Below are 21,652 nucleotides of genomic sequence, written 5' to 3'. Positions count from 1 at the left end.
TTTTTTTTTTTTTTTTTGGGATAAGTAACGAAAAATTGTATTAGAAAGAGAATAACCCTAGTACACCGGCAGTGTACTAAGAGAGTTGTACAATCAAGTCAAAATACAATGATCAAACAAATTTAAAAGAGAACAACAAGGCAGATAAAGAAAAGCAGCACTCCAATCAAACAAAGTACAAAGGAAGAAGGCTTTAATTTCAAGTATATTCCATTCACATCCCTAAAAACCTCTAGAATTCCATTCTTTCCAAAGACAACACACAATACAATGTGGCACAGCCCTCCAAAAAGCTATGTTTCTATGCTTTCCATTCTATCCTTTAGATTATAATCGCACACAAGGTCAACATCTATATGCCTAGTGATGTGAGGTTTCACACCTCCAATTACACAAAATTAAAGGTGCAGCATTGGTCTTTAACATGACTGAGTGAGATAATATAAAACTTAATATTGTACACATATTTATACATCCCTTAGCTATAAAACTCTCAAAATAAATAAATAAATAAAAGGCAATAAGAAAGAAGAATAACATTTGAATGGCTAAATGAAGTAGTTATGTTAAAACTAGAAGCTACCCAATAGACCCCAATCTAAACTTCAAATTTCCTTTATGTTTACAAATTTAACTCATATTAAGCCCTACATAGAGTATGAATCAAGATTGCATCCACTAACCTTTCCTAAGATTGGCATTCTCAGCTTGAAATCTATCGATCTGAGGTTGAAGGATGTTCACAGCTTGTCGTAGTGCATTTCGCTTATATTCTAGGCTCGCATATTTCTCCTTCCACTGCCACGCAACACCACCATTAAGTACCCATAATAAAAAATAATTTAAAAAAATAAAAACACTTTGAAATTCAAAATAGAAACACAAACCCATGTAGTCAAAGAAAGTCCATACCATTTTACAGCAGGCATTCCCTGACTGAAGCTGTCCTGCCATATCTGACGCCATCTCTACAAGTTCACAAGTATGGGAAACAAGTTTCAATAAATAGAAAAATCTGAAACCCTTAAAACAATTACAAAATTATGTCTTTTTTTTCTCTTTCTAAGAACAAAAGTCATTACAAAATATTTAGGAAAAATAAAACCCTAAACCCTAAGGGCTGTTTGGTACTGTTGTTTAAACAACAGTTTTCAATGGTTAAACAACAACACTTCTAACAAGTATTTATATAACACTCAAACACGTGTTTCCACAACAGTGAAATCTGAACAACAATACTTAAACACTGCTACCAAACTGGACCTAAAAATCTGAAGAGCAGAAATAGACCCCCAAAGCTTATCACTTAAACATATACATGAAAATGGTCTAAATGTGGCTGTGTAATACACCATAACACACAAAAAACCAAACAGAAAATCAGCAATCAGTGCAACAACAACCAGGGCCGGCCCTTCCCTTAGGCGAGTTAGGCAATTGCCTAAGGCCCCCAAGTGGAAGGGGGCCCCAAAATTTTAGAACAGAACCGGCTAGTAGAGGAAAAACAAATTTAGTTTCAAATGAATTACAAAAATAATCTGGCACATCCTTTTAACCAAAAAAACAAAAATTTTGGTAAATCCTATTAAACATTGGTTCTAAACAAAATCATTAACCAAAAAACAAACCAAGAATCAACCAGATAAACTACAAATCCAGTCTAAGAGATTAACCACGAAACAATCACAAATCAAAACAGATAAATCCACTCAAAACCCTAAAAATTTTACCTTTCTCTCTAGTCTCTGCTCTCCGCCTCTCTCTAGTCTCCAGTCTCCACTGTTCAGCCTCAGCCGCTCTCTGATTCTCTGCTCTCCGCCTCTCTCAAGTCTCAACTACTCACCTCACCTAAGGAATCAGGTATAACTTTGTTTATTTGGGCCCTCCCTGGCTGGTTTTGTAACTTTGTTTATCACTTATCAGTTTATCATTATGGCTGCCTGGACCCTCCCTGTCCCTGGACTGGGCGTTAAGTTTGGGCCTTCAAGTTTTTTTTTTTTTTTTTTTTAAGCCAGCATTTTTTTTTTTTTTTTTGTTATAGATAGGATTTGCTTTGTGTTTATTTTTTTGGTGAGTGGGTCTTATTAATAAGTCTTGTGTTAGTGTTATGGCTGTGCTTAAATTTTCGTTATGCTTGTGCTTAATTTTTTTTTTTAATTTATACAAGTTAAGATTGCTAAAAACTTGTTATTGTTTAGTGAAATTACAACAATATTTTTTATATAAATCAGGTTCTATTTCTCATTTTAGTCTTTATAAATATAATGTTTAATTAGAAATGTCTACTAGAAAATATACATCTGGATATGAAAAACTTAAAAAAAGAAAAAAAGAAGAAAAATTAATTGAGTCTCAAAAAGGATCAATGGATAAATTTGTTATTAGTAATAAACAAAATATAACACAAAATTTAGATGAAAATATCACAAATGAGCAAGAAATTCACCAAAATAATTTAGAAGAAAATGATGTTCAATTTTGCAATACAACAAATCTTGATAATGAACTTCAAAATAATTTAGAAGAAAATGAAAATAATGATGAAAAATATAATATAAAAATATTAAATAAACATTAATTTAATCAATATATAAGTATAAAAAACGCCTCATTTTTAGTTCTCGCCTTAAGCCCCAAAATGTCTAGGGTCGCCCCTGTTTCCCTCTCATCCTCTCTCTGTCTCAACCCACGTCACACCGTGCTCCGTGGCTAACCACCAAGCTCTCCTTCTAAACCTCCATGGCCGGAGCTTTTCAAACTCATCACCTCCAACCACGCACCATTGCCGAAACCCAGCCAAAATCAATCACGACCACCATCACGGTCAAAACCCAGCCAAAATCAAATCGCAACAAAAACCTAGAAGCCCACAAAATAACAAATCAAATCACACCCACCGAAATCAAAGTACAAAACCCACAAAACAACCAAAATCACAAAATCACAAAATGAAAACACTGAAAGTGAACCCACCATTAAAAAAACATATATTGGTTTTGTTATTATATTTTAGAAGAAGAATCATCTTGTTGAACTAATTTTAGATTCAATTAATCAACCACATACCACAAGCAANTTCCTTTCTTCACGTGGCTTTCGCTCGCTCCTCTCCTGTCAGTCTAGGCGACGTATAAAGAGAAATAAAAGAAAGAAAAACAAAGCACCATGTAAAAAAGAAGAAAAGAAAAATGGTAAGAGAAGAAAGACGGACTGAGATCAGGTGCACTATCATAGGTATTTTTTTTTACATTTTTTACTCTTTTTTTTTTTTAACTTTTTAACTCTCCTTTAATATATTTTATTTAATGGTTGAGATTGAAAGTTATTTTTTCAACTTTCAATCTCAGCCATTAATTACAATTGCATCAAGGTATTGCACATGAATCTGAAAAAGACAAAGAGACCTACACATACACATACACATACATAAGCACGCATAAACACATACACATGCACATAAACATACATAAATATAAGCATGCATAAATACATACACATACACATACATAAGCACACATACACACACACACACACATACACATACATAAGCACACATACACACACACACACACATACATAAACATACACATACACATACACATACACATACAAATACACATAAACATACATACACATACACATAAATATACATATACATAAACATAAACACATATACACATAAACACGTATAAACTCACATCAATGTAAACATACACATACATAAACTTAATTATAAACACAAACACATATAAAAGCTCGATTTAGCACACCAAAGTAACTAATGAAATTGTTTGAGGATTGATGTTAGTTTGCAATTTTTTCCAGTTTATATGAGGGTTTAATTTTTCTCAGTCTGTATGTGTGTTTATGTCTATGTATGTTTATATTTATGTGTGTATGTTTATGTGTATGTATGTTTATGTTTGTATGTTTATGTTTATGTGTGTGTGTTTATATTCATTTATGTTTATGCATATTTATGTATGTGTGTATGTTTATATTTATAAACATAAATATAAATATAAACACACATACACATAAACATACATGAACACAAACACAAACAAACATACACAAAATCAAACAAACATAAATACACATACACATAAACACACATAAACAAACATTAACAAAAACAAACAAACATAAACACACATACACATAAACATAAACATACAAACATAAATACACATACACATAAACACACACGCATAAACATAAACACACATAGACATAAACACACATAAACATACATAGACATAAACACACATACAGTCAGGGAATGCCTGCTATAAAATGGTATGGACTTTCTTTGACTACATGGGTTTGTGTTTCTATTTTGAATTTCAAAGTGTTTTTATTTTTTTAAATTATTTTTTATTATGGGTACTTAATGGTGGTGTTGTGTGGCAGTGGAAGGAGAAATATGCGAGCCTAGAATATAAGCGAAATGCATTACGACAAGCTGTGAACATCCTTTAACCTTAGATCGATAGATTTCAAGTTATGAATGACAATCTTAGGAAAGGTTAGTGGATGCAATCTTGATTCATACTCTATGTAGGGCTTAATATGAGTTAAATTTGTAAACATAAAGGAAATTTGAAGTTTAGATTGAGGTCTATTGGGTAGCTTCTAGTTTTAACATAACTACTTCATTTAGCCATTCAAATGTTATTCTACTTTCTTATTGCCTTTTATTTATTTATTTATTTTGAGAGTTTTATAGCAAAGGGATGTATAAATATGGTGTACAATATTAAGTTTTATATTATCTCACTCAGTCATGTTAAAAACAATGCTGCACCTTTAATTTTGAGTAATTGGAGGTGTGAAACCTCTGCTCACATCACTAGGCATATAGATTTTGACCTTGTGTGCGATTATAATCTAAAGGATAGAATGGAAAGCATAGAAACATAGCTTTTTGGAGGGCTGTGCCACATTGCATTGTGTGTTGTCTTTGGAAAGAATGGAATTCCAGAGGTTTTTAGGGATGCGAACGGAATATACTTGAAATTAAAGCCTTCTTCCTTTGTACTTTGTTTGATTGGAGTGCTGCTTTTCTTTATCTGCCTTGTTGTTCTCTTTTAAATTTGTTTGATCATTGTATTTTGACTTGATTGTACAACTCTCTTAGTACACTGCCGGTGTACTAGGGTTATTCTCTTTCTAATACAATTTTTCGTTACTTATCCCAAAAAAAAAAAAAAAGAATCTAAAGGATAGAAATGAAGGCAAATGGAAGACAAAGACAGGCCAAAGAGGTAGGAATGAATGAACTTTTATGAAAAGTACCCATGCTTTAGTGATACATTCTGCATTCTGTCTCTGTATGTGTGTGTGTGTGTGTGTGTTTCTTTGAATGTATTTTGATTTGTATATATCACTCTTCTCCCCTTTTGTTAACTTTGTACTTTTGTAGGATATGAGGAGGAGCAGGCACGAGCAGACAATGAGAAAGAGGGGAGACTTAAAGAATCTATGGCTAGAGTATCTTTGGAGAATGAAATCTCCACCTTGAAGTCTGAGATCTCTTCATTACAACAGAAAACAAGCACAAATGCTCTAGATAGAAATGAGGAAGTAAAGATTCTTAAAGTTCGTGTTTCTGAAGGGGAAAAAGAAATTAATCGGCTTAAGGAGCTTCTTGGGAAAGAGAAAAGACGGGCGGATGCTGAAAGGAAGAATGCTGAAGGGGAGAAAAAGAAAGCTGCTGAGGAATTGAAATCTATAAAAGCTGAAAAGAGTAAGGCTGATGAACAAAGGAGCTTTGCCAAAATTGAAGGAGTAAAGGCTGAGCAATATAGGCTTCAGCTGGAGATGTTGAAGAAAGAAGCTGATGAAGCAAAATCAAAGTTAGCTTCTGAGACATTAAAGTTTGAACAAGCAAACAAAAAACTTGAAGCAGAGAAACAGAAGGCTATCAAAGAGAGAAAGCGTGTGGAGTCAGAGATGGCTAAAGTGGAGGAGCAAAGGAAGCTTGCGGAAGCTAATGGGAAGAAGGTCTTACAAGAAAAATGTCGTGCTGAAAACTTGTCCCGCCAGCTGGAAGAGAATAGGCAAAGTGTAGAAGAGTTACAGAAGGAGATACTTGAATTTGTCTCCTCTAGAAATTTGGCTCCTTCTGGTGGACAAGTTGATAATAAGTTGAATCCTGAATATGAAAAAATGAAGGATAGAATTCAGTCCAAGATATCAAATGTAAAAGTGGAGGAACCAAAATTGGTTCTGGAGCTCTTTAAAGAGTCAAAGAAAAGGTTTGAGATTGAAAAACAGAAGGCAATTGACGAGAAAAAACGTGCAGATTTAGATATAGCGAAAGTAGAAGAGCAAGCAAAGCTTGTAGAAGTAAATTGGAAGAGGGCCATGGAAGAAAAATGTCGTGCTGATCAGTTGACTCAGCAGTTACAAGAAGACAAAAGAACAATTGAAGAATTGCAGAAGAAGATACATGAACTTCTGTCCTCTAGAAAGTTAGTTGATGGATCTGTTGTACCACCTCACAGAGTTATCAATTCTGAGTATTCAAATGTGAAGCATCTGAAGAAACAACTCAGGTTTGAGAAATTGCAAGCAAAGCATGCCAAACAAGTGGCTAAGTTTGAAAAAAGTCGTAACCATATCATGCAACAAGAATTTGGTCGCTTGAAGATGGAGTTTGATAAATTTGCAAATCACCTGTATATATCGAATAATTCATTCTCACCCAGCACTGAAGGTACAGATGACCTGGAAAAGGTTGGTTGCTTCTCTCATTATTTAGAACTCTTTTGTTTTCATCTGAATTGTGTAGTAAATGTTGCTTTTCATGGAACTTATCATTGAAGCATAGAATACAGGTTTTGGCATCTCAAACTTTCGTCTGCTAGTGGTTGATTTTTTCTCAGATGCAGGGTTGATGACAGTTGAACCCAAGTATTCATCTGATGGCTTTTTTATTTTTATAACCTGGTGGGTAGAGCATAAGTTTTTTTTGTTTTTTATAGTTAAATATTTCATTGATCAAATGACAAAGGGTAGTGCACAAGTTTGTTTTTAAAACTACTTTTAATGCATGAACAACTTTAGAATTGGTTACAGAGAAAAGCAGCATGCTTTACACTTTGTGTAAAGTTTGTTTGCTACAGTTAAATCAGTCTGTTGAAGTAGCCTGCTTCTTGCATTTTCTTTTTAACAAGAACAAATAAACAAAACAACTAACCTTCCTCTCACGTCCTATTTGTTGAGTATTTCCTCTCGGTCATGAAGTAAGCATCTTATTTTTACATTTATTCTGCTAAATAAGTTAATAGTTGCAATTCTGTAAAGAGTTGCTTTGTAACTCACAATTATCAAATTGTGTGAGCTGTTTGCTGCATGGCTTGAGAACTTGTATTCAACTGTCCTCAACACCTGGATAAGTATCTGCTCACGGTTTACTTACTGAATGGTTTAATGACTTTGCAGGCTTGGCACATTGCTTGTATGCAAAGGTTAAACATGAAGAAGCAGCTCTGTTGTTTGGAACAATCTCAGGCACACTTTCAAAGTGAGAATGAACTTCTGAAGCCTAGCTGCATGGATATGGATTCCTCTGATCCTGTCAGGAAAACCCTACAGTGTTCTGCATCATTGCTGCCTTTATCTGGAGGAAATTTTGCTGAATCCATTTCAGGTATTAATTCTAAATTGGAGTCTCCGCTTGGATGCTCTAACCGAAAATTGTTACAGACTTCTGCAATAAATTCCAGTACGGCATCTTTTTCTGATGGACAGTTGATGGGCTCACAGGGAAGGGGTGCTTTTTCTGTTACCACATCTGCAAAATTGGTTGAAGAGAACTTGAATGCGCAACCAACAATATCCAACTTGTCTGGTGAAGTTACTAAAATAAGGTGCAATGAAAAATCTGCTGAGGTGGCTGAAAATAATGTCATAATTCCTGATCGAGATGATGTTGGAAGAGTTTGTGGGCATATTAGGAAGAGAAAGAGAGTACCTGATTCAGTTGAATCCATTGAATATTTGTATTCCAAGGGTAAGAAGTTGCATATGCAGATTGAAGAGAAGCTATCTGTTTTGCATGGTATGTTAGGCAGACAAGTAGGAAACCCCTTGGGAGAAGATAGATGTTTGACTCCTAATCTGCAATGCATTCCATATACTATGCTTGATGGGTTCCACAAGAGGAGGAAGTCTCATGATGAGGTACTTGAGAAGCAATTTTGTGAAAGTGACGAGCGAAAGAAGACAGAAAAAGTTGTAACTGAAGTCCTTGAGGACGCAATAGATCTTGAAACTATGGTAAATTTTGAGGATGTAGCTGTTGGTGACTATATGAAACTGCTGGTCTTGGATAATGCTGCTGATGAGGAACGTTACAAGATGGCAATGGAAGTGCCCCTGTCACCAACTCTTCCTAATATTGACTTCCATGGTGCTGAAAATTTTGATGTGGATAATTCTGAAGCTTTAGTAGTGGAATGGGCTTATGAAGGATTGTCAACTGATAAAGAAAACCTGTTACCTGCAGACAGCTTTGACGTCATTGATGTTGAGATTAATTCCAATAAGCTAAAACATAATGTTCTAGAAAATTCCCGTACTCTGTTACTGCATAAAAGTGTAGGCCCTCATGATTATTCCAGTGAGAATGGTTCCCGTAGTGTTATACAGGCAGGAAAGGTTGGTCTTGACCAGACCCAAGACTCTGGAGAGGTGTTGGCCATGTCAAATTTAACTATATCAAGAGATGAGGAACTGAAGTTTCCAGTTGCCAGTGAACTTGGACCGTCACATGCCAATATTCCTAAATACTGTGTTTTGTTTCCCAATATGAGGGACTGTAACACTGTTTCTAGGATTTTTAGTGCTGCCAAAAATTGTGTAGCTCGGTGTTGTTTGCTTTCTCAAACAGAGTGGATGGTGCCAAAGATTCTGCTTGCTATTAAGATGGAAGAGAATCTTTTACTTGCGTAAGTGATTCATTGCCATCTGAGATGATATAGGTGTTCTTGAATTTAATGCTTTCATGAGAGTTCTTTAGCTTCAGTTAATTATTAACCCTGTTTTTCACCAATGAGCTCTAGCTCAAATGGCATCTCCTCCTCTCGTAAGACCGAATGGGAGGGTGAGGTTGTGGGTTTGAGAATTGAGACCCACTAGGTGCTTGTGTAATTACTGATAAAATACTCTTTGTAAATAAAGATAGATTGATAGAATTTAAGATGTAACCTAAAAAAAAGATACATGGAGGCTTTGAGATCAATAAGATGATGAATATTGCCATATTTGATTTAATTTAATTTTCTTTTCATTGACTTCTTTCAGGGAAAAGGTCTGTGTGTTCTTTACACTGTTGCTCCTTAATTTGTCAACGGCTGCTTTAAGGAAATTTGGGAGCTTTTTGAATAGGGATTCCATCCTCTGCATGGATTCTTTCGCTGGGCATATACATGCAGGTCTGTTCATTTCTTGCATGTTTTTTTATAATAGCTTATCGTGTTTCAGTAGTTCTTACAATTTAGTGATTTGGTTGTTTTAAGATTCTTTTAATTGAACTTTTTTATAAAAATTTTTCTCTTTTGCCAGTGATGTCTGATGTGGAGACAAGAAGCATATTTGCAGATTTTGGTTTTGTGGATGAACTGCTTAGTCTCATTGAGGATTTCCTCATATATGGAAGAGTTATTGTGTATGGTAATGTATCTTCTGAGACTTCTATTGAATGTGATTCAAGGATTGACATCCTCCTGGATGGTGTAAACATTATATTGTTGGATGTAGTTGCTTCAGCTGACCTGTTGGTGGCTGGGAGCATTATACTGGCATCCATATGTGCATCAATTGACCACATTGCTTTTATTTGTGAGACATCATACAACATCTTTCGGAGGCGTGCCTGTGATTCGTCATTGGTGCTGACTATCCTTCATGTGTTTGCTTATCTGGGTGGACAGAAGTTTTTCAGCCTGGGTGATTACAAGTTGATGATGGTGGTCTTGAAATCTATAGTAATGTTACTTGAGGGAGTACATTTATCAGTTGATGCTGCTGCTTGTCCTTTGTCTGTCAGCAAGGTTCAACTTCAGTTCCATCCATGTGTCAAATGCCCATTTTCGGAGGGTGCCATTTCTATAGATACTTCAGCATTGTTGCTCTTAGAATTGCTCCAGAATATTGCTGTGCTTGGATCCACAAATCATGATGTGATTAAATCATTTAATGCATCGAATTCCCGAGTTTTGTGTGACAACTTTAACTCTGAACAATATCCAAGCCATGAAGTGGTTCATTGTGTTGCTGATTTGAATTGTGATGCCTCTTGTAGTTTGAAGAAGTGTGAGATGCCCACTTCTCAATCAGACTCTGTTGATAATATGACTCTCTGTCACCTTAGTGATGTTTTATCGTTGGTGGAGCTGGTTGCATGCAACATGGTATGTGATTCACTTTCTTGAGTTCATTGTTCCACTTTCTTACCCATTTTTAGTTTTGTGTGCTTCTGTTGCATAGCTTGCCATCCTGAAATGCGGTTTGACTTGGAATTTCTTCTGTGAGGTTGTTATGTTTGATTAGATTGTAGAATTTCATATATATTTATTTAGATATTATACTTTAGATTAAAAAAAAAAAATTCTGTTTTTATTTTTAAGAAAAAATGATTTCATGTCTTTATGTTTTGCCATATAAGGAGGTGATGTCCTAGTAGACTTGGCTCCTTGCTAAGTGATTTGGTTTTAAATGAGCTTGAAATTCATGTGGAAGGCAGAATGTGAACTTTGCTGGTGTTAGGTAATTAGACATGGAAGTCATCAGGGTTATTTATAATGCTTTCTTTATACAACAAAATAGGTAAAGAATGCACTTGAAAAGTATAAACAGTGGCTATAGTTTCATGCAAAAGTAGGTGGTTAGTTGAGTTTGGCTACTCATGGTGGAGAATGATGGGGTACATTGTATGGATCCCATGCTACATTTTTTAGCCTTTTTTTTTTTTTTTTTAATATTTTATATATATATATATTTTGAATCTGTCATGTGTAATCTTGGCTGCTGACATAGTCTTTTTAGTTTGATGTATTGGCTTTCCCATGTTGTCAAGTTATATGGGAATCCGGAATCGTAATTTTTATGAATGTCTTAATGTGTATCTTGGCTGCTGGCCTAGGTAACTTAGTCTTTTTAGTTTGACATTCTGGCTTTCCTATGTTTTCAATTAATAAATATCAATTCTTCTAGGACCGTACACTTTGCCTCACACACATGCCAAATTTCATTTCAATTGGATATTGTTTACTATCTAATTTTAAACTCATGTTTTGTGTATAATTTTAAACAAAAGACTTGAAATTTAAATATTTTATAGGTGAGAAATTTATTATTGCCTTCATATTTTGCAAGTATGAAGGGTATAGAGACAATGTAATCCAATCTGTGGATTTGTTAATAAACACAACCAAAGAAAGTTATTAAGTGGTATTTATCACACACAAAAAAAGTTATTTAAGTGGCGTAAAATTGACAAAAATTACACTAGGTGTAACTTGAACCTAACTCTACATTGTTGTCAATTTATGTTGAATTTGTTTCTCTTTTTTACTTTTATGGGGCTTGTATGCACATTTGCATGTCACATCTGTGATCGGGTTTTATCAGAATGAAGGCTCCCACCCCAACCCTGTACTTCAATTAAGTTGAAAAAACTCAGACTATAGTATTGTTTTTGAAGCAATAATGTTTTGAAGGGAGTTTCATAAACCTTAAGGAAATTGTTAGTAATGCAAGTAATTTATCTATATAATCAAGTCATGATTCAGAAGAAGCTTATTTTATGTTTGGAATCAATAATATGTTAACTCTAGCTACATGGAAACATGTAAATGTTATAATTTCTTGCAATGACAGAAATGATTAGGGTTGCTTGATGCTGGTCCTTGTCATTCTAACTTGTTACTTTGTATAACCTTACAAATTAACAAACTGGTTTAAAAAAATGTTGTGTTTAAATTTAACAAGTTGTATACGTGGGGCATTACAAAGGATGCCATTACTGTTGGGCTATCACTTGAAACCTAAAGAGTCATAGTTTAGGATTCAATTTTATCTTATACTATTTTCCTCTAATCTTTTAGAATTTCGTTGAAAATTTTTGTTGTTAAATACAAGTTTTGATATGGTCAATGTGTAAAAAAACTCAACAAATATAAATATTCTAAGAATGAAGTAGCATCAGGGGTATTTCCCAAGAACGTCCTCTTGTATAGGCTCGCATCATCAATTGTATAAGAACGCAAGTGGGCCTTTCAATGTTGTTGAAAGTTCTTGAGAGCCCTACCAGTACCAGAAACATAATAGTTTTTGAGATACTGTGGTTTTTTCTTGGGCAGGGCTGTTCTTTTGACTGCAACCTGAATGATGCATAGGTCATTCTGTCAGTTGCAGGCTACCAGATCTTGGCTACATGTTTCAAATATTTTTTCTTAAGTTTAATTTCAAGATCAATACAGATGTTTTTGGATTTTGGAAATTTGTTTTGTTCTTGTAATTGCCTTTTCTGTTGCTGGAGAACTTTAATTTGTTCAAATGGTTCTGGGAGGCAAAAGCCTGACATTCTGCCTGTATGACTCTTTTATTGCAGAGCTGGGACTGGACAAGCATCAAAATGGTCCCTCAGCTGTTGAAAATTTTGGAATCGTGTGTGTTGGAGAACTTTGCTGCTGCTGTTGTTGTTCTCCTTGGTCAACTTGGGAGGTAAGTTAATGTTTAAATTGCTTTTCTGGTGGGTGGCATTCGAATCCTAGAAATATGCTACTATATGAAACAAAGCTCAAACATTAAGCTATATTGAAGTTTTATGTTACATTTATTTATTTCAAACTTGTTATTCTGCTTTTAGCTCCGAGTTTCCTCTCTTTTTTAGTATATTTTTCATTATTTATTTATTTATTTTTACTTATTAAAAAAAAAGGTTTAAAAAAAAAGGAACAAAGTCAACCTTCTAATTTTGGGGGTTTAGTTTCATGAAATTTTTTTAAATTAGGAATTGTGTAAACTATATTGATGGTAAAAAATTACTTATTAAAAAGGAGTAAATTTAGTTTGTGACATAGGAAGAACCAAAAAATTGCAAGGCTTCACCCATCCTAGTCTTAAATATTTGGATGTGCTAAGACAGTATTGGGGGGACCAAGCTTTGTTAAATGGATATTCTTTAAATGTTCTTTTATTGTAAATTGTCATGTTCATGTGCAAGTGCAATTGCATGCACACATAAAAATCTTCATTTACCAACCAAGACATTTGACTTCATATTGGGCTGTCATAAACTTCAAATTGTCATATTCATGTACAAGACATTTGAAATTCATTGATCAATGTGCTTTGATCTAATGAGTTCTTTTTTAATTTTCAGGCTTGGAGTTGATGCTGGTGGATATGAAGATAAAGGAGTTGAAAACTTGAGATGTAATTTGTCTGCTTTTCTGAGTCGGGATGCTACCATGAAAGCAGGTCTTCCTGTTCAAATTGCCACTGTTACTGCTTTGCTTGGGCTTCTTCCCCTTGATTTTGAAACTCTTGTTCAGCGTAATGTGAAGCTTCAGGAAACTGCAACTCAGTCTGTTCTAGTTGATTATATCTGGAAGTGGTTTTCTTTGCTGAGCAAGGAGCAACAGGAATTGTCAGTTAGCCTTTTACAAACGGCTGGTGCAAAAAAGAAAGAGCCGTAATACTCTTCAGAGTTGCAAAACTGTGTATATTACTACTGCAAGGGTACTGTGACCTGAGTTTGATGCAAGTTCTTTTATTCAATTAGGATTGAAGTAAGAAATTTTGATTGATTTACTATCAAGAACTGGTAGATCTCCAGAAGATGATGATTCCGGGATAGTTATGGGAAGGCATTTTTGTTTACTAGTTCACTCCTTCCTAGAGAAAATGTTGTGTTTTTTTTTTTAGTACTGTGCAGTTGCATCATGTCTCTGCTCAATGTTAGGAGCCCATGCTTGACTTCACTGTGTGCAACAAGTCTAGCTTAATGAGAGCATGTGTACAAGTTCATGGCAAGTTCAAAACATGTAATTCATGCATGTGTGGGAATTGAGTACTAGTTAGTAGTTGAATGAGCTGGAAGAGTTAGTTAGATGAGCCTGCAGTTAGCAAATCTTGGCTATTCCCTTGTAAGAGCTTGATGAGCTCAGGTATAAATACTGAAAAGAATTGTACTTGTAATTGCCATTCATGAAATGGGAATATGATTTTCTTTAAGACTTTTTTTTTTTATTTTTTATTTTAAATTATTTATTTAATTTTTTGTTGTTGTTGTTGTCGTCGTCGTCTTGAAGGCCTTAGCTGCCAAAAATTCCTCCAAAACAAAAATTTGCCATATAATCCATTCATGGTTCCTCTAATTAATTAATTGAAATACCAGAATTTTAGTATTCAAGGATTACTGTTATCTCATTAATTTCTTGAAATTTCACCACACCTTTCTCTCTTCTTTGTGTCTTTTAAAATACCTACTGTTTTAGTTTTAAAAACAAAAGCAAAAGAAAAAAATAAAATAAAATTAAGGACTAATATAACTAACCAGATAAAGCTCTAGGGAGAGATAGAGAGACACGAAAATATTGTAAATTGTTAAATGTAACATATTTTGTTACTATTATCAAAATAAAAAACCTGATATTAACAAAACATTTGTAAGAAAGAGAAATAGAGGAATTCGAGGGGTAGCCATCATCGTCATGCCAGCCTAACCCCTACAGGCAATTTTTTTGTTGTTGCATTTTGAGATGAATTCATTATTAACAAAATTCTATAACAATTATGCTATAATATATGTATAACATTTTCCAAAATTATCTTACATAAAACATTACAATTTTATCTGTACATCGCACAGGCAACTTACTATTTTTTTTTGTTTTGTTTTTTTTAATTTAAATTAGGAGCCTATCTTTTGTGAGATGTCACTTTACCTTTAATTTATGAATAAGTCTAGTGCTACAAATTTTTCTACAACTTTGCTACAATTTTACTACGTGGCGACTTGTGAGTAGTGAAATCATGGACTCACATGGACCCACTATTTTATTTCCACTGCTCATAAGTTGCCACACAACAAAGTAGTGACAAAGTTGTGGAAAAGTTTATAGCACTATACTTACTCATAATTTAATTTCTATTTAAATTTTAAACAAATGAAGCCATCACCAATTTCAAATCCAAATAACCACGTATAGGGTAGAGCTACTTCACTCTTAAGTCTTTCTCAAAAAAAAAAAAAAAAAAAAAAAACTCTAAATCTTTACAAACACGAACGAGCCAAAAAGGCCACTCATAAAAAAAAAAAAAAAAAAAAAAAAAAACTCTAAATCTTTACAAACACGAACGAGCCAAAAAGGCCACTCATCAGCTTTCCCATGTTCCAAAGTTTCTTTTTATTTTATTTTTTATTTTTTCATTTCTCAAAAAACAAGCTCTCTTCACTCAGATCCAGCACGCTCTTTCTTCCACAGAACAAGGTATATTCGACCATCATATTCTCATTTTCTTGTCATTTTTGTTCTTTGTTTTTTCTATTCGGATGTTACATACTCCATTTTACAACTCCCATCTATATATATTGTTCAAATATTATGTCCAAAGGAAGTGGCTAGAGCTACTGGGTTCACACTCTGTTGGATATTCATTTGTTTTGAATTATTTAGTCATTACCTTTTATTCGTATTTGCTTTTAGCTTCTTTGTGCTAGTAGAGTCAGGGGAGATAATAATAATAACAAGACTAAGCTACTTCAGCTTACAAGGTAGATATCTTTAATTTATACAACTTTTCCGTGTATAATAGAATAACCTTTTTGCCTAAAAATGACTCACAATATTAGTCTGTGTATATTTATGTAAATTTACAAGTTTGTTACAGTAACCGTGTAAATTTACACTAATACTATACATTTTGCATTTAGTTGATTATTCTTTCTTTACATATCTCGAGGATGAAAGAAGAGAGTGGATGGTGGTTATTGTGTGTAAAGAAAGAAAAACAATTAAAAAAAATGAAGAAAAATTGATATTTTAATAAAATGTAGTGTAAAATAGATAATTTGATTTGTGGTGTTTTGAAAAGCGAGTATGTAAAATAAAAAAAGTATATTCTTGTGCTAAAATAGATAATTTTTTGCACAAGTTGACATGAATACTCTAACACACACACTCTCTCTCTTTGTGTAGCTCATGGAGGCCATAGTGCTGGAGGTCGTGGAGGCCGTAGTTTGGGACAACTACATCTTGGAGGTTGTGGAGGCGGTAGTTTGAGACGACTGCATGCTAGAGGCTGTGGAGGCCGTAGTTTGAGATGACTACGTGGTGGAGGCCGTGGAGGCTGTATTTCGGGACGACTACGTGTTAGAGGTCGTGGAGGCTGTAGTTCGAGACAACTATGTGCTGGACCAGGTGCAGGAGGCCATGGAGGTCGTAGTTTGGGATGACCAAGTGCTGGAGGAGATAGAACGAGATGATCAAGTATGATGTTTAACTTGCCATTCATTTCCTTTAGCCTTAGTCTATTCTAAGAGTTTGGATGAAAGCCTTAGTTTAACTTGTAATTCAAGCATGTGTGGGAATTGAGTACTAGTTAGTAGTTGAATGAGCTGGATGAGTTAGTTAGATGAGCCTGCAGTTAGCAAATCTTGGCCATTCCCTTGTAATTAGAGCTTGATGAGCTCAGGTATAAATACTGAAAATAATTGTACTTGTAATTGTCATTCATGAAATGGGAATACGATTTCCCTTAAGACTTTTTTTTTTAGGCCTTAGCTGCCAAAAATTCCTCCAAAAATTAGCCATATAGTCCTTTCATGGTTCCTCTGATTAATTAATTGAAATACCAGAATTTTAGCATTAAAGGATTTTATTCTGAGATCTTTAATTTCAAGCTCCTTTTTATTTTTTATTTATTTTTAATCTGGCTGCGATCTTGATGATTTAAGGATTTCAATTTCATGACACTGTTATAATGCTCAATGAGTTACAATGAAGGTTCCATTTTTCTGGGTAAATTTGTGGTTCGCTTGTATTGTTTAGGTGGGATTTCCTGTTAACTGTTATGTTTGTGGTCAAGCGGCATTCATTACCAAGTTGCACTTTGTCATTTGTTAATTGTTATTGTTGCCTTTTCTTATTCCTTATTTATTTATTCTTTTCTTGCTGAAGAGGATGATTGTAATCAAAACGACCAAATTTGTTCAAGTTATATTGGGTCTATTTGGTTATGTTGTTTAAACAACACAATACATATTTCTACAACACTTAAACAATGTTACTAGAATAACATTACCAAACGGGCCCTTATAAATTTTGTTAGGTTCTATGTGCTATTTATTTTGCGTCAGTTATAGACATGGAAGTCTTTCATTAAGGAAAGCCCTTATGTGTTTTGTTTTTCGCCTTTTAGTTTGTTGTGATGTAGTAGGGCATTTCAAAGTGACAATTCTACGTGACGATGGTTTACATGGCCGAGTATGTCACATAGAAATAGAGATGCATGTCCTGGCCGAGTATTCTATTTGGTGTTTATAAAAGTGGCTATAATTTGTTATGATTTAAAACGTGAATAATTATTCATAAATTTTTAACCTCATAGACTTTGAATTTTATCTCATTTCATGATGAAACATCCACCATGATGATTGGAGGGTTAATAAAATGTCCTTTTTCCTCCAAGGTTGAAAACAAGAATGATGAAAACTTTCATGCTTTTTTATGCCATTTATTTTCTTTCTCAAACCGATTCAAATAGGATTGAAAATGTTAAAAGGAACCTACAAGAGAGGAAGATTTAGCAATTTCAAATGGCTGATAAAGCATTTATAGAGTTGCACAGAATTAATTGGGATAAGACTTAGGTGAACTGAGTTGAAAATAGATAATTGACAACATCAACTATTTCTATTTTTTTGTTTGAAATTTGGATTTAGTTGCTTTATCTGCATGCACCGCTAACATATATATATATATATATATATATATATTTCTTGGTCTAGATCAGGAAAATCAGTACTCTGGAAGAAGTGGTATACTCTGTTCATTTCTGAAGAAATTGTTTGGATCAACGTTGCTCTTCACATGTGCTAGTCTCTTGAAGTTACCCTAGAAGTACTTTACACCCCAAACTCTTGCTTCTGAGTAGCTCATGCTACCCTCTTTGTTGGTACCTAAATCAAGATCTCTATAGTTAAGATAGGCAGCCCTAGGATACTTGGATACATAAGGTTTTATGTACTTGTAAAGCATTCTTATCCAATGTACACGCTTGTTAGATTCCCTAATGTTATTCACTTCCCATTTAACTAAGTACTGTAAGTTGTACAAATTACCTTTTCTATGTGGAAAAGGTGTCTCAGATTCTGAAATCTCGTTCATTCTTCCCCCATAAGGATCCATTATCATAAACACCATGTCTTCTTTCAAAAACCTATCCCATATCCCTTCTAGTCCAATATATGATATAGGTTCCTTAACAAAGTCGGATTTTGCCTTGAAGAAGCTCTTATAGAGGGTTGTTCTGTCCAGTAAGACTTCTAACGGATCACCCTTTTGGTATCCATTAAAATAGAGAAGAGATTGTATCCAATTCATTTCAATGCAGTCTTGGGCCTCAAGTCCTAACTCTGGGAAGCTTTCATTCATCAATGGAATTAGTCTGTCAACTCCTGCAAGAAATAATGATTGGAAGGAAGCTTGGACTGTCTTTTGAGTCCCATTTCCCACATCTTGAATGATGACTCTAATAAAGAGATCTTCATGTAGCTTATCTGCAATGTACTGCCACTTGCTGACAAGCATGGTGGCACCTTGCTCAAGTTTTTTGCGAATAATGAAAGCTGTCACCGTTGGTGGAACTCGAACCAGCTTGATTTTCCATGAAAGTATGATTCCAAAGCTTGCTCCACCACCCCCTCTAATAGCCCAAAACAAATCCTCTCCCATTGCTTCTCTGTCCACAATTTCTCCATTAACATTTATTAAGTAAGCATCCAGGACATTATCCGCAGCAAGACCATACTTCCTCAATAAGGTACCTATTAGAATAATGATTAAATGATACAAATTTCATTTCTCAATAATTTAGGTTCTTAAAATAATTGATAATTTATCATCATATCAAAGTAGGTGTTCATGAGTTCGAACCCTGTTTTTGCTCAACATCCCTTTAAAAAAGTTAAAATCTCATGTGTTGATTGAACCTAGGGGCGGCGCTACGTTAAAGTCAGGGGGTTCAAATGAACCCCTTGACCTGAAAAAAAAAAAAAATTACATATATAATATTTTTGTAAAAAAAAATTGTTTTGAACCCCCTACAATAAAAATTTGCACACCCTGAAAGCCCAATTGAATTCAGCTTCAAACTCCCAAAAAACAAAAAAAAAAAGGTCCAACAAAAAATTTTTGTTCTTTAATCTCAGAAAAAAAGTCCATAAATCAAATTTTAAAAAATCATAAAAAAAAAAAAAATGCCAAACCAAACTTAACGCTCTGTTTGTTTCGCTAGAAAACCTTCTGTAAAGATAATTTTCCACATTTTTCAGTGTTTGGTAGCACAAAAAAAATTGGTCAACGGAAAACTATCTTTAGTCAGCAGAAAATTCTAATAAAAATAAGGCTTATTTTCTATAGGTTGTTTTCCAAATATTTTTTTTGGAAAACAATCTCTCTCTTACGGTAAGCTCTCTTACTTTTTCTCTCCTCACACATTCACTGTCATTAATTCTGGTCTCTCCTCTTCCATAGATCTCTCTCTCTCTCTCTCTCTTTCTCTCTCTCTTTCTCTCTCTCTCTCTCTCTCTTCTCCTTTATAACACAGTTTTTTGATTATATCACCCTCATTGATCTATCAATAGCACCGACTTGCAAAGGAGAACAGATTTGCAATGGTAATTATTTCATTCCTCTCTACCAAAATCCCTATTCTTTGCTTTGAATTTCAAGCTTGATTTTCTTTTTTCTCTAAGAAATTTTTGATTTGATGGATTTCAGGCAGAAGTTAATTCTTTTTTGCACATAAAAGTGCAAAAGAAAGATAATAATTGAAAAGAAGAAGAAGAAGAAGAAGAAGAAGAAAGAATGAATGAAGTAAAATATGAAAAACATGGTGCGTATATGGCTCTAAATTTCTTTTACATAGGACGATCTTTACGGTAAATTAATAATATTTTTATATAATGAATGATAATTATTTAAGAAAATTGCATTTGTTGGTAGATACATTATGCTGATACTATACAGTGATGATATATTATGCAGATACATTATGTAAATACATAATCTATATATTACTAAAAGCTGAAGCGTAGCATTTAATGTTGCTACACTCAGGTTGAGCCACATCAGCTGCCATGTTATTACAATTCTTTTTCCTGAATTTATCCTACAATTTAAAATAAGTTTTCTTAAATTTAAAAAACTAATAAAAAGAAAATAATTCCCAACCCTTTGTCTTCCACGGTTACAATTTTAGATGGCAACCCTTTGTGTTCCACGGTTACAATTTTAAATAGCAACCATTTGTGTTCAACGGTTACAATCTCAAATGGCAACCCTTCAACTTCCTAACACTAGACTTTAGCTTTCTAACTCGTTCATCTCTTCCTCTCCTCACACTATATTAATACTGAAAAGCTAGATGATTCAGTTTAGGTATCTCTAAATCTCAGTTACTCTTGACCTCTATTCTTGTAGTTGCCTGCATAATAGTTCAATGTAAGGATTAGATTAATAGTGTTTTTTCTTTTTTAATTTTGTTACTACCTCTTTTGTGTTGTGGGTCATATATGAGTTTATATATATTTAGGTTGGGTATTTGTATTGATAGATGATTGTTAATTTGTTTCTATGTTTAAAATTAATTTGGTTTTTTTTTTTTTTTTTAATGTTTGAGACAGTAACATTATTGGTTTATATTGTGTAATCCATGTGATAGAGTTTTTGTAGTATCCGTGTGATAGAGTTTTAGTAGTTAGAAAATTGAATGATAGAGTTTTAATACTATCGTGCCTGCAGAAATTCAATTAAATGATGTAATCCGTGCCTAAAGAAATTCAATTTGCTAACTACTAAAATACCTTAGCAAATTGAATTATAGAGTTTTAAATTCAATACTATACTCAGAACGCGATACTTCTCCTTTTTTTTTGGTCTCCTCATTTAAGTGAATCTCTCTTTCATCATTGAAATCAATTTAAAATTCCTTCTATTAGCTTTGATTGTACTCTTGGCTATATCATAAAAGACTGTTTTTTTATATAATCTTTTTATGGTAGTTATCGTCATTTTTGTTGTAATTGAATCAAAATAAGATTAAGCTAGATCTGCATAATTAGTAGTTGTTGCATCTTCATCATTATCACAAGTTTAAGATAGAGATTACCCTCATCAGTAGCTGTTGCGTCTTCTTCATTGCCAAACTTGATCTCTTGACAAACCTTTTATTTATCTGATTGTACCACATGTATTTATTTACTTTTGGATTCTATTTGATTGTAAGATTTTTATGTCTTTTGATATAAATTAACTAGCTGGTATGCTAGCCAAACTGCTTGCTTCTTCAGTTTTTTTTTTTTTTTTTTTTTTTTTTTTTTTTTTTTTTTTTTTTTTTTTTTTTTTTTTTT

General features: G+C 33.7%; 2 protein-coding genes, 1 long non-coding RNA gene and 1 pseudogene across 3 annotated transcripts in view; 1 reads left to right on the top strand and 3 right to left on the bottom strand.

Annotated features, from left to right (window-relative positions):
- The window catches only part of LOC136068712 (uncharacterized), a 1,639-nt gene extending 1,213 nt beyond the window's left edge, over positions 1 to 426 (bottom strand). Inside the window, exon 1 of the mRNA XM_065776233.1 lies at positions 393 to 426. Within this exon, the coding sequence (XP_065632305.1) occupies positions 393 to 426 (34 nt within the window). The remainder of the gene's footprint in view (positions 1 to 392) is intronic.
- Positions 427 to 683: 257 nt separating this feature from the next.
- On the bottom strand, positions 684 to 1,946 carry LOC136068736 (uncharacterized). The gene is made up of 3 exons (XR_010630046.1): positions 1,731 to 1,946; positions 913 to 968; positions 684 to 798 (listed from the first exon to the last, which is right to left on the bottom strand). It is a non-coding gene; the product is annotated as an uncharacterized LOC136068736 (long non-coding RNA).
- Positions 1,947 to 5,205: 3,259 nt separating this feature from the next.
- Positions 5,206 to 14,250, top strand: LOC111993640 (uncharacterized). The gene is made up of 7 exons (XM_065776257.1): positions 5,206 to 5,267; positions 5,426 to 6,741; positions 7,450 to 8,957; positions 9,313 to 9,443; positions 9,574 to 10,421; positions 12,623 to 12,735; positions 13,397 to 14,250. The coding sequence occupies exons 2-7, from the start codon at positions 5,485 to 5,487 to the stop codon at positions 13,710 to 13,712; spliced, it is 4,173 nt and encodes a 1,390-aa protein (XP_065632329.1). The 5' UTR covers positions 5,206 to 5,267; positions 5,426 to 5,484; the 3' UTR covers positions 13,713 to 14,250.
- A 3,788-nt stretch (positions 14,251 to 18,038) lies between these two features.
- On the bottom strand, positions 18,039 to 19,566 carry LOC111993643 (berberine bridge enzyme-like 22; annotated as a pseudogene).
- Positions 19,567 to 21,652: the final 2,086 nt, after the last annotated feature.

The sequence above is a fragment of the Quercus suber genome, unplaced genomic scaffold (assembly GCF_002906115.3).
Source record: "Quercus suber isolate HL8 unplaced genomic scaffold, Cork oak 2.0 scaffold_131, whole genome shotgun sequence".
Taxonomy (NCBI): domain Eukaryota; kingdom Viridiplantae; phylum Streptophyta; class Magnoliopsida; order Fagales; family Fagaceae; genus Quercus; species Quercus suber.
Note: the sequence above shows the minus strand (reverse complement) of the source record. Positions and strands in the feature narration are given on the sequence as shown.